At 38.7% G+C, this 12,861-nt stretch overlaps 1 protein-coding gene across 11 annotated transcripts in view; it reads left to right on the top strand.

The window, feature by feature from the left end:
- The window catches only part of raraa (retinoic acid receptor, alpha a), a 583,661-nt gene that overhangs the window by 456,303 nt on the left and 114,497 nt on the right, over positions 1 to 12,861 (top strand). The window contains exon 1 of one of the 11 annotated variants that reach the window (XM_043674904.2): positions 11,088 to 11,724. The exons of the other annotated variants lie outside the window; for them this stretch is intronic. Coding sequence (XP_043530839.1) covers positions 11,568 to 11,724 — 157 coding nt within the window. The 5' untranslated portion in view covers positions 11,088 to 11,567. Of the gene's footprint in view, positions 1 to 11,087; positions 11,725 to 12,861 lie in introns of those variants that run through there. 11 annotated transcript variants of the gene reach the window in all.

Genomic DNA, 12,861 nt, shown 5'->3' with positions numbered 1-12,861 from the left:
AGGTTCTATCTCTCACACTTGCGTGCATGTGTACGCATGCGCATGCTCTCTCCCTCTCCCCACACACACACACACACATACACACACACACCCCTGCATCAGTCTTATTGCAGTAGAACTTTGCCTGAGCATCCGTCAGTGCTAAGTCACCAAAATGTTCATCACAACGCTTCAGTTCCTGTGTTGTAAACACAAAAATAGCCCCTGAGTGCAGCTGATGATGTTATTCTGTCCAATCATAAAGGGATTTAATCTTGTCCATATTAGTAACTTGCACAATATAATGCAGAAATCTCTGTATTCACTGCTAATGATGTGCTCAAAATGTTGAAATTAAATAGAAATGTAAAACATTACATTGTGAAACAAGGGGTTACTTAGAGGTTATGTAGATTTTTAGGTGCAATTTATAAATCACTAAAATTTCACATATATGGTTTAAGTCATCTGAACTCCTAGATTGTGTTACAGTCTGTTATCCCATTCCAAGGTATCTGTTCCAAATATCAAAATCTACACAATTAAGACATGCTGAGGCAATGGCAGTTTGTATAAACATTGAATTCAGGCAACTGATCTTGTTTAAAAAGAAGATTGTGGTTAGTGTGCATGACATGACTTGTTATCTCTGATGATGAATCTGCAGGAGTATAAAACACTGTTGAGTATTGCTGTGCACAGATATGCCTTCGCCTGAACAATGTAATTCAATTTTCAGTCACATTGCAGAGAATCACTGGTAAATGAAAGCTACTATTGAGGATGTTAAATAGACGTTACACAGCTGACAGCAGGTTAGAAGGCTGGACTGGGAGAGTTAGTGAAATAATTAGGAGTGATTGGGACTATTTAAAGCTTATTCAATTATTTCTCACTTGTCTCAGTCATGTGAACCCTATTCAAGGAATTCACAAAGAGGGATCAGCTCAGCACCTAATGAGGTTATGCTAATAGAAAGTGATTTGGTAAATACTGCATTAGCTTTTCTGCAGCTCAGTCAGAAATTATGTGGAGGTTGAAAAGGGCATCTGTATGTTGCAACTGCTGTTATTACAGTGTAGTTAATCAAATAGGAAACTTGATTTCTAAGGTTAGGCTGGATGCACAGCTGTGTGGTAACTATTGTATTACTATTGCCCCTTCTGTTTCATCTAAGGTGTTTAAGATCATGAATGGCTTAGACAGGCTAAGTAGAGAAACTGCTTCTAGTGACTAAGTTATCAATAACCTGAAGTGCATTTTGGCAAAAGAACCAGAGGCGCTATGAGAGCAAACTCTGCAATGAGTGGTTAGGATTTAGAATGCTATCTTCAGGCAGTGAGAACAGGTTCACTGATTCCTTTCAAAAGGAAACTGGATAAATACTTGGAGTAAAAAATGCAGAGATGTGGGAAAATGCATAGACCAAGATTACTCTTTGGAAGAGACAGCACTTTCTCAAAGGTCTAAACGAGTCCTTTGGTCATATTTTATGATTCTAAGATTTGTGTTGACAAGAAGGCAGAAAAGTGAAAATCTCATTAGAATTATTTTAGTTTCAATTTATTTGTTGGTGCTGTCTTGTTGGCTGAGTTACCTCTGTGGTCCCTCTGCAGTTTTTTCACTGTGGAGTGGCACAGCAATATCATTTTGTTTATCAGTTAGGACATAGAATTGAGCCCCAGCCATTATGATTATATAATCCAAGATTCACTTCAACACTGTACCGAGGGAGTGTTGTTCAAGGTGCTTTTCGAATGAGGTGTTAAACCAAAGCTGCGCCTGCCACCTCAAATGGACAGTAAAGATCTCGTGGTACTATTCGAAGCAGAGCACCGAGGTCTCCCCGTTTTCTGGTTAACATCTACCTTTTTAATCAACACCGAAAATAAGCAAGCTCGTCGTTTTAGTTTTTTTAACGTGTGAAAACTAGCATGAGAACAGTGACTTTCAAAAAGTATTATAATCACGACTTAGCATATCATTCCTCCCTTTCAGTAGATGGCAGTTAAGTGTATTGGTAGATGCATGCAAAATTTTCATAGTTATTTCTACTTGTATTGTTGAACATTAATGCTAGTATAATTAATGATTTTATATCTAGCTAAATTTTAAGGGTGACTTTTGAGCTACACATCTGAACTAGCTGGTGGCAATGTACTTGTACCAGTTTGCAATGTAAGCTCTGTGGTAACATTCAGCTTCCTAGCCTGTTTTAGTTGGCCCCCATTTCTCCTCCACCTTGAGCAATGTCAAGAAGGCCACTGGTTTTCATCCTTTTGTCATTAGTAGGTTCTAGATGCATTGAATATTTCTCCTGAAACTCCTTCGTATAGTTCAAGATGAGTTGGATTAATGAGATCCTTTGAACCAAAGGGCACAGATAGAGAGAAGCACAAAAGCCTAAATATTTGATTGCAGCACTGATTGAATAGCGCATTTCTATAGTATGAAATACATAAAAGGGAAGGGTGATAGGTAGATTGATGAGAGAGCAGTGGAACAGAGAATCAAGTTAAATATTATTCAGGGCATTTCAAGTTAAAAAGAAAGGCTTAAAATCCATTGGTCCAGCAAAGACTTTCAATCTTTTCTCCTTCAAATTCTATTATTTTCTTTTTTGCCATTTTTTTGGAAAAATCTGGGATTTGTTTGTGGATAAAAGTTATCTTCCTTCTGCCTTTGTTGATCCCAATGATGAATGGTAAACTAGTTTAGCTTTTTCGTTCTTTCTTTGTATGATTAATGGCCGCTGTTCATTGTTGTCACTGCACTGTCCCTTGTGGTGGACCTTTTATGAGTAATTGAAGGGGGGGGGGGTTGTTAGAAAGGTTTCAGATAAGTGGAATTCACCGTCTGAAGTATTTAATCAGTAACCATTAACTGAAGCTTAAATTTTGCATTTTAATTTGTTTATCCAATAGAAATTCTGGCAGATTGAATATCCCCATTTTTATCTTTCCACCATTGGTGGCCTCTAAGCTGTGATATCCTCTCCCTAAACCTTTCTGTGTCTCTCTGCTCCTCCCTCTTCTCCTTTAAGAAACCCCTTAAAATCTACTTCTTTCACCAAGCCGTTGATCATTGGCCCAAATAATTGTTTGTGGCTGGATGTAATTTTTTGTTTGTAACATTCCTGTTAAATGTCTTGAAATGTTTTACTTTGTTGAAGATTTTATATGTGTGCACACATGTTGTATTTGGAACAATGTTTGTGTAAAAGTATTAGATTTAACTTGTATATGTTTGATTTCTTTTAATATTAAAAATATTGGTGCAAATTTCAGGTTATTCACTCTCACTTTTGCTACACTGCTAAGTGGAAGTCTATGTTACAATCTTAGGTCAAGCTCAGTGCCAAACATGCAGTGACCCGATCGCGCTTGATACTGAACCTACAGTTGTCTGGGAAACTGAATGAAGCTGCTGAATAATTGCGGAGTGGGGTAATTCTGCCAATCATATTATGTCTGTAATGATGCCCTGAAGGATTACTCACTTTCCTGTGGGTTTTGATAACACACAATTTTGAAGCTTTCCTAATCTTGCTGATGAACAGTAAAATGGCCCCATTGGTGATATCTCACGTTTTACAGTAGCACAATTCATTGACATGCATTTGTGAGGCAGGGAGTAGCCATTACAGATTTTTTTTTTACCTAGATGGTTGAAGTATGCCCAACAATCCAGCTGCTTTAGATCTTTATAAAATTCATTCTTGTGGTATTTTTATTTTAGCAGGTTAGATATTGTATCAGCCTCTTCACAAGTTTAATAGGGAAATTCTATGGTGGAGCTGATAATTTGACAATTGAAAGATAAGTGGAAGTCAAATACTGAAAAAAAATTGCATTTACATGGCACTTCTCATGACCACTGGATGCCAATTATGTACTTTTTTGAAATGTAGTAATGGGGGAAATGTAGGAGTTTACTTGTGCTCAGTAAACTCACGTAAACAGCACTGTGACGACGACCAGAGGATCTGCTTTTTGAAGTGTTGATTGAAGAATAAATATTGTTCAGGACACAGGATAATTCCCTTGCTCTTCAAATATGAGCAGCATGCCATTTAAATGGCGAGAGATTGCAGAAGTCTAAGGAAGAAAGAAATATGGTTATATTGGTGCATACATGACAAAACGTTAGAATGCAGGTATAGCAAGATATTAAGAAAGCAAATGGAATGTTGGTGTTTATTGAAAGGGTAATGGAGTACAAAAGTAGGGAAGATTATCTGCAATCATGGTGGCCTTTGGTGAGACTGTATCTGGTACGCTGTGCAATGTTTTAATCTCCTTATTTGACAACAGATACACTTCTATGGATGAGTTGGACTGAAGGGTCTATTTCTGTGCTGTACATCTGTGACTCTAAGTCAGAAGGTCCAGTATTACTATTTCTGCATCTACCTAAATGAGAGAGATGGGGCCTTAGTTGAACATCTCTTCTGAAAAATAGCATCTCCAACAATTCTACTGCAATGGAGTTTGTCTCAATTGTTTGTGCCTCTGTCCTGGAGAGGGACTTGAGCCCAGGACTTTGATTCAAGGCGAGTTTGCTATCAATTGTGCCACTGCTGCCACTTAGTTGTTCAGATATTGATCTCTCAAGAAATTTGTGATATGTGGACGATAATTATCCTTTTTAAATTTAATCATCTTTAAAGTGCATTTAATTGCCTTTTCATGCACTTCCTCCTTCCTGTACCTCTCGTTCAGTTTTTATTCTGTTGTGGATACATTAAGAAACTTCATCTTGGGTTGGTAAACCTGTCCTACCAATAGCCTTGTTCAGCCTGTGTTAATACTAGCAAGTGACACTCTCCAGAAATTGGTTCTAAGAGCTGTGCTGTTAAAACCTCCTGATGTATAATGACCATTACTTTATTTAGTCACCTCTAGCTCTCATGGCAGATCTATCTTTGTTTATATCGCTGACAGGGGCATCTTTGGGAACAGAAAAAGAAATGTGAGAGCCCTCATATTGGGTGAGGCGCATAAATTGTGGCTGTTCATATATTCCTAGTTTGCTGCCAACGTTGATAATACTATTAAAATCAGTAATCTGGTTTTAAGTTACTCACATAGGACTATGCCAAATATGTAATACTGAAAGAACAGTAAATCTTATATGAAGCTTTTAACATAATTAAATATCCCAAGGTTCTTCAGTGGAGCATATTGAAACTTGAGCCACATAAGGAGAATTGGGTCAAATGACTGAAAGCTTCATCAAAAAGTAGGTGTTTAGGATCAAAGGAAGCAAGTGAGGTGGAGAGAGTATCTATTGCATGCAATTCTGGTCTCCTTCCTATCGGAAAGATGTTGTGAAAGTTGAAAGGGTTCAGCAAAGATTTACAAGGATGTTGCCAAGGTTGGAGGATTTGAGCTATAGGGAGAGGCTGAACAGGCTGAGGCTGTTTTCCCTGGAGCATCTGAGGCTGAGGGGTGACCTTATAGAGGTTTACAAAATTGAGGGGCATGGATAGGGTAAATAGATAAAGTCTTTTCCCTGGGGTCGAGGAGTCTAGAACTAGAGGGCATAGGCTTAGGGTGAAAGGGGAAAGATATAAAAGAGACCTATGGGGCAACCTTTTCACACAGAGGGTGGTATGTGTATGGAATGAGCTGCCAGAGGAAGTGGTGGAGGCTGGTACAATTGCAACATTTTAAGAGGCATTTGGATGGGTTTATGAATAGAAACGGTTTGGAGGGATATGGGTCGGGTGCTGGCAGGTGGGACTAGATTGGGTTGGGATAGCTGGTCGGCATGGACGGGTTGGACCGAAGGGTCTGTTTCCATGCTGTACACCTCTATGACTCTTTGACTGTAAGAGCATGAGGTCTAGGCAACTGAAGACATTTGCATCAACAATGAAGACATTAAACTGGGTATGCACGTGTTTTCAGGATTAGAGGGCTGTTGGGCCTGGAAGAGATAGATAAAACTGAATCTGTCATTATTGAAAATAAAGTTTTATCATTCTATTTTGATGATTGCATTTGATTGTCAGTCCATGTGAACCTGATTTAACCTGGGAGCAGGAGAGCTCACAGAAATGTGATTGGGTCATTAAATTTTAAAGCAAAATCTTTTGTTTTTAAACAGGGTTCAAAAAGCTATGGTTCAGGAATGTTTTATGCATCAAGTATACTGAGGGGTGATAAAATAATCTGAATGGGAGTTTGAAGGAATTACTTCAGTCACTGTGTAACAATGGAGTTTCTGGCTACTGCTATAGAACTGAAAGGAATCACCATTCTAATCTGTTTGATCTCTCTCAGCATCAAATTTGATCTCTGTATACATCCTATTTTGGCATTTCTTCTTGGCATATTCAATTGCAAACACTTTCTTCCTGGATGCTATTTTGACAGTGCCTCCCCACAAAGAACTCTCTTACCCCTCTCCCACCCCCACCAACGATTCCTCACACTTGCCCAACACTCGGCGATGTCTCACTGTACTTGGATCAGATATATAATCATACTGCAGCTTTACCTTTCTGCCAAAGTTTAGTTGAGTATTATCATTTCAAGGTCATTTGAGATATATCATTGTTCTGAATAGGAATCCACTGGCCTCATAATTTCTACCGTATTTGTTGGATTTAGGTGAAAACCAGAACTTTATTTGCTTCAAAATTATGTTTTTGAATGAGGTAGTTTCTGCCTGACTTAATTTTTCTTTGTTACATGTTACTGCACCCCCCAGCAAGTACATTTTAGTCAGGTTAGTGAGGGCATAGTACATAAAATGAAATATAGTATTGAGGCTTTTTGTCCCATTTTACTTTTTAATCTTGCTGCTTGTTTTGTTTAAGCGACAAACTCTGATCCAGAATTCCACAGCAAAATCTCCAAAGGGGGTTGTGCTTTCTTTTTATCTGGGCATTCTACTCTGAGATATGTAACAGAGCTAAAGGGCGGTTACCCATCACAGGCCTCCCATTCACACTGCTTCAGATGGAACTGTGACAAACAGTGGGAGCTTTTCTCCCCTGCACCCCCCCCCCCCTCCTCCCCAAAACAACTTGCAAATGCAGAAGGAACCCCACTGATCCTGTTCAAATGGTAATTTAAAGTCACAGCTTCAGCCTGACGAGCATCTTTTTTTGAACAGAGAAACCTAGCAATCGGTCTTCCCAGCAGTGAACATGACAATCTCTCTGATATCAGAGGGGGTTTTGTGTCCTTCACTGCATAAGCTCTGTAAATCAGTGGTTAGTTCCTTAGCTTGATTCCTCTTACAGTGCTTATCTTAATATTAAGAACATTTTCTGTTTGTTTCTTGCATAATAACTTTTAAACATCATTTCTCATCCACATGGGGCATCCCTGGTAGAATTCTGAATATTGTTATGTTGAGTTATGAGCATTCGAGGCAACACTGCAACATTAAGTCATAAATCTAACTTCATCATTAGATTTTCCCTGATATTATGGGGAGATTGTACAAAATACCAATCCAAGTACCCCAATTATTATTCGTTTGGACTCAAAGCAAACTAATCACAACCACAATGATTGTCTACTACCAGTTCATTTTGCCACCAAAATGAATAGTCGTCTTTCTTTGCAGTAATACCACAAGGAATCATCTCTTGATGTGGATCTCACCATCACCTTAGGAAACAATCTCTTGCTTACATTGCAGAGCTGAAGACTAGCTGTCATATAAATTCTCAGTAGGTCTCTCTGGTATGAGTGGAATCAAGCAAAGGGTGGAGTACTTTTATCAGCACTGCTGCAGAGCCAGCCATTAGAATCTATACAAATTGTCTAGCCCAACCCTATCTGGTATTCTTCCTTTGCCTTTTGGGGCACGTTTGCATTCTGCGTGAGAGTTTTTCACAACTAAGAGTTTTTTAAAAAAAAAAAATTGTTGTATTTGGACTTCCAGATAACATTTGACAAGGTACCTCACAAAAGACTAAGTCATAAGAGCCCATGGTTTTAGAGGTCGTACGTTAGCATGGGATAAGAGGTTCTTTTTCATGTTGGTGCCATGTAACTAGCAGGGTTTATAAGGAATCAGTGCTGGAACCACAATTTATTTGTCAAGGTGGCAACGGTGGAGTAGGCAGCATCCAGGTTCCTGCACCTGGGGCTCGTCCACTCCTTTTCTTTTCAGTTTTTGCTTCTACTTACCTTCAGGGAAGAGCTTGGTCATGGCAGCATCAACAGTGACAGCATCTCATTGAAACATTTAAAATTGACAAGGTAAATACTGAGAGGATGTTTCCCCTCAAGGGAGAGTCTATGACCAGAGTGCATAGTCTCCAAATAGAGGTGCAAATTTAAGACTAAAATGAGGAGACATTTCTTCTGAGAGTTGGGATTCTTTGGAACTCCTTTGCCTCAAAGCTGTGAGGGCAGAGTCCTTGTGTATATTTAAGGCTGAGGATAGGTAGGTAGATAGGTAGATACGTGAATACGTGATCAGTAGAGGCATCAAGGGTTATGGGGAAATGGCAGGGAAGTGGACATGAGGAATGTTCGATTGATCCAACTGAATGGTGGAACAAGGTTGAGGGGCCAATTGACCAACTCCTGTTTCTATTTCATATGGTCTAAATCAGTACTGGGAGACTTATCAAGCCTAAGCTAAGCTAAGTACCATTGGTGACAGCACCATTTCTTTCCAATGTAACGTTTTTAATGATGATACCAGGGTACTTCGTGCTCCCAGCTTGGAACTTATTAATGCAAATTGTTGTCACACCTTGAGAGCAATGTACACCTCCTGTACAATCTCTCTATCTTATATTGTGTTTATTTGTTTGATTTGTGAAGATGATGTATGAGTCTACTTTTCATATCAAAGCAAATACTTAACCCAGAAAGTTAGATTAAGCCATCAAATGCTATTCATGATATATAAATACAGAAAGGACAAACTGAAAAAGGACTTGTCCACAAAGCTTTTCCCATCCTATAATGGCTGGAACATAATAATTAGAGACTGCTCATCTTGCTATCCCCATTTAAAACTCCTAAAAATTGGACACTGGAATCTAAAAATGAAAACTTCTCCTTTCAGAGTTCCAGCTCACAGCTGATAATGAGATATGTAATCCTTTCCATAATATGCAGTATATTCATTTTTTGAAATTAATTCAGGACGTTTCAATTGTACAATTTAATATTTTACTCCTGAGAAGCAAATCTCGCGTTCCACAATCAGCTCACACTTTCTTCCTTGTGTGATACTTTTGTAATAACCCTCTTCCCTCTGTCAAAAATTGTGGATTAAGGCCTCCCATGTTTGACCATGCAATTTTGCAAAGCACTTCAGGGCAGTACTGAGAAAGTCCAACATTATCAGAGTGCTATTTTCGGAAGCAATGTTACACCAATGCCTGTCCTCTTTGATGGATGTAAGAGCAATAGGGGAGTTCTCTAAGATATCCAAGCAAATATTACCTTTCAACCATCACCATGTCAAATCAAGTTATCTGGTCAACTCATTTTGACTTTGGCATCTTTCTGTGTGCAAATTGGGTGCAAATTATTTGCACTACGACAGTGGCTATACGAGTATTTTATTAGCTGTAAAAACACTTTGAGAAGCTCTAAGGTTGCAGAAGGCATTGTGTAAATGCAAGTTCTTTATTTGCTGCCTGAATCCTGACAGGATTAATATCGAAATTCATCCCACAAACTGATTTTATTGTTTCCAATCTCTGTACCTCAGTTATTACTTCCCCACATAATCTTTCGGCTTTTATAATCTAAAGTTAGATTTTCATGCAGAAGCTTGAAAGTATGGCAACTACACATCCGACTACTGCATTCTAGTTTAACTGATCCCTGCTGAACTTTGGGACTTGGCTTTCGATTTTGAATTCTCTCTTTTTTTCCAAAGGTATAATGATAAATGTCTTTTCCTATGTTCTACTAGATATTCAAAGCAATTGTTAGGAGGATTAGAGGAGAGTTGAGCGAGTATCTCGCCCAGAAATTGGTGGGGCTCTGAAACTCCCTACCTGAAACAGTGTTAGAGGCAAAAAATACTTATTGCATTTTTTGAAATAAAACTTCTTCCATAAGCTATTGAAGTGCCACAACCTAAAAGGCTGCAGACCAAGGGCCGTAAAATGGGTTCAGGCTGGATAGCTTTTTTTTTTGGCTGGCACTAACACAATGGACAAAGTGGCTTCCTGCATGTGGATTTTTTGTCCCATGTAAGGACCTTTTGTATTCATACAACATCGTCATTGTGATTTCAACTTCAACATCGGATTTGACTTAATCTTTCAAAATCTCACTACTTTTACCATAAATACTATTGGGTCTCTAGTTTTCCTATAAATGTTGTTTGTTTTTCAGGAAAACTAAATGCAGGTAGACAATTTTAAAAATCATTCCTACATTCTGTTATTTCATTCTTGATCACTATTGTATATTGTGACAAGCTCAGCTCAGCATCCCAGAGTAGTGAAGTAAGCAACTTTAGTATTTGCTATTCTTTAAGTAACTGCCAAACACGATTTGCGAATATCAAACTACTTTTCTGCAAGACTCTAGAAATATTGAAATGGGAAGGTGAATAGATTAAAATCACATTTTTCAAAGCCATCAATATTTCATAAAATTATATCAATAACTGCATAATTGTAGCTGATCTGTGTTCCTACATTAACAAAGCAGTCAGGCCGCAGTTATACATTTCTTAATCAAATGTTAATTTGATTTTTTATTTAAAGAAAGTGCTATTTGAAATTTATGAATGATCCATCAGAAAGGCGATTTACTGCTTTTTATGGATTGTTCAAAGTGTAAAATCCCATCAGCTTCTTTAAATTGGCCTTGTTTTCTGTGCTCCCCTAGTTGCTGGCTGCAGGAGTTCGTCTCTGTGTCTAGTTTGATTGACAGGAATATTTGCGGCGCTGAAAGAGAAAGAAGAGAGAGATTGAGAGGGGCTGAATGTGATGTCAGAATGGTAAAGGGTCATTTGAAGGTTAGCTGCCAGGGAAAGGGTTCAGGGAGAGTTCAGGCGCATATATTAAGCAAATGAATCCTTTTAACCCAGTGACAGAAAGGGAGGGAGGAGAGAGACCAGCAGAGAACACCAAGATATCTTACTCAGGATCGGAGAGAAGGGGAGACGAGAGCGAACACTGTTTAAACTTCTGTGCGTTAATCTGCAAGGACTATCCCAGCATTTGAAGAGGCATTTGCTGACGCTTGGATTGAGACTCTGAGGCTCTTGTAACAGGCAAAGCAGTGGAACTGGTGATGTTATTCTGCCTATGCAGGGCTGCGCCTCCCTTTGTGGATTTGGTGGTGTCGAGATATTTAAATGGTAAATGAACAGTTGGATTGATTACAGGATCACGACTTCAGCAGCTGGGACTGACCATGATTCTGGGTCCCAGTCATAACAACAGAAGCAGAACTCAAACATGATCCCTGTTTCTAATTCTGGCAACCTTGTCCCCTTTTGACTCAGAGGTGTTTCTGTGAAGCTTAATGCTAATTTGCAGGCTACCGATCCATGCTTGAAAGCAGCAAAGAGAGATAAGAGCACCGTGTGGACTGTTTAGCATTCTTGGTGCATTTTGATTTCTGTCCTGTTTCGCAATGTTTGACTGCATGGATGTACTGACAGTAAATCCAGGACAGCTGGTGGATTTTTACACTCAGAGTCCCTCCTGCATGCTCCAGGAAAAAGGATCGAGCCCACCCTGCTTCATTGGGATCAGACACAAAGACTGGCAAAGACTACCTAACCCTCCGTGTAGGTACCACAAATTCACTTCGTCCATAGTGTTCTTTTTCTAGGAACTTAATTTTTTTACAGTAATTCCTGCACGTGTTTTGTTCATTGAGATCTCTTCCAATTTGTGCAATTAAATTATTGAAACATTTTAAAATTTGGTGAATGAAGAATTACATAAGTCTTTTTTGCACTTACAGCATTACAGAGTCCAACTGCACAAGTTTAGTTTATTTTTTTAAAAATTGCAGATTTGAATTTTCTGAATAAGAGTCAACAATATTGAATAATGCTAAGCCAAATCTTTTATTGCTGAAATTCATTTCAGTAGGATTGATCAGGGTGTGTATTGTTAGAGCCAACTGAGTATTCAGATTGTCAGCATGCATATTCAAACCCAGCCCAAGAAGCCAGTAGTTTTGGGCTTTGAGAAGGCCCAAATTCTTTAAGACCAAAGTACCACAAGAGGATTAAAGTCTTTGTGGCTATCCTTCCCTGGCCACTGCTTCCCCTCCACCCCCAACCTGACATTCACTATTTCAATTGCTATAAATAGAGCGAAAGCAATAAACTTTGCTCTCATGTTTCTGAAGATTTTTTTTGTCTGCAGGAAATTTGTACGACTAAAATTTGTTGCTAATTAGAGAGTAATGTTTCTTGCTTCAAGGTGCATGTGACCTGGTGCAGTTGGCATTATTTTCCCCCGAGTATGTGATTTTTCTGTCATTAGGCTAATCATTTCTGACATTTCTTCCACAGCAGTGAGCATTGATACTCCTCATCATGGCTTCCTGAATTTGTCCACAGATGATTTGAATATAGTCACACCAAAAAAAAATTAAGATTTGTCTTTGTACTTCATGCCAGGTTGTCGTAGTGTAAATGTAGGCTAAATTTTGGTGGAAGGGTGTGATGGCTGAAGTTTTAATTGAAGACATAATTGTGTAGACATCACAGCAACTGTACATTTTTCACGTTATTATTTTCTAGTTTCATATTCCTGTGTTGTAGTTAACAACTATAAACACTCCTGAGTTTAATATGTTCCCAAGGGGGACACTGTTTCTGTTTTATCATTGTTGGAAAAACTTTCCCCCCTGTTGTAAAACACAGTGTAAATCTGTTACTTGCTTTCTGAAAACATTGCCGCGTCACTAA

The sequence above is a fragment of the Chiloscyllium plagiosum genome, unplaced genomic scaffold (assembly GCF_037043375.1).
Source record: "Chiloscyllium plagiosum isolate Xiang-an unplaced genomic scaffold, Cpla_swu_hap1 HiC_scaffold_32, whole genome shotgun sequence".
In the NCBI taxonomy this organism is placed as follows: domain Eukaryota; kingdom Metazoa; phylum Chordata; class Chondrichthyes; order Orectolobiformes; family Hemiscylliidae; genus Chiloscyllium; species Chiloscyllium plagiosum.
The sequence above is the reverse complement of the archived record's forward strand: the minus strand, read 5'-3'. Positions and strand labels throughout refer to the sequence as shown.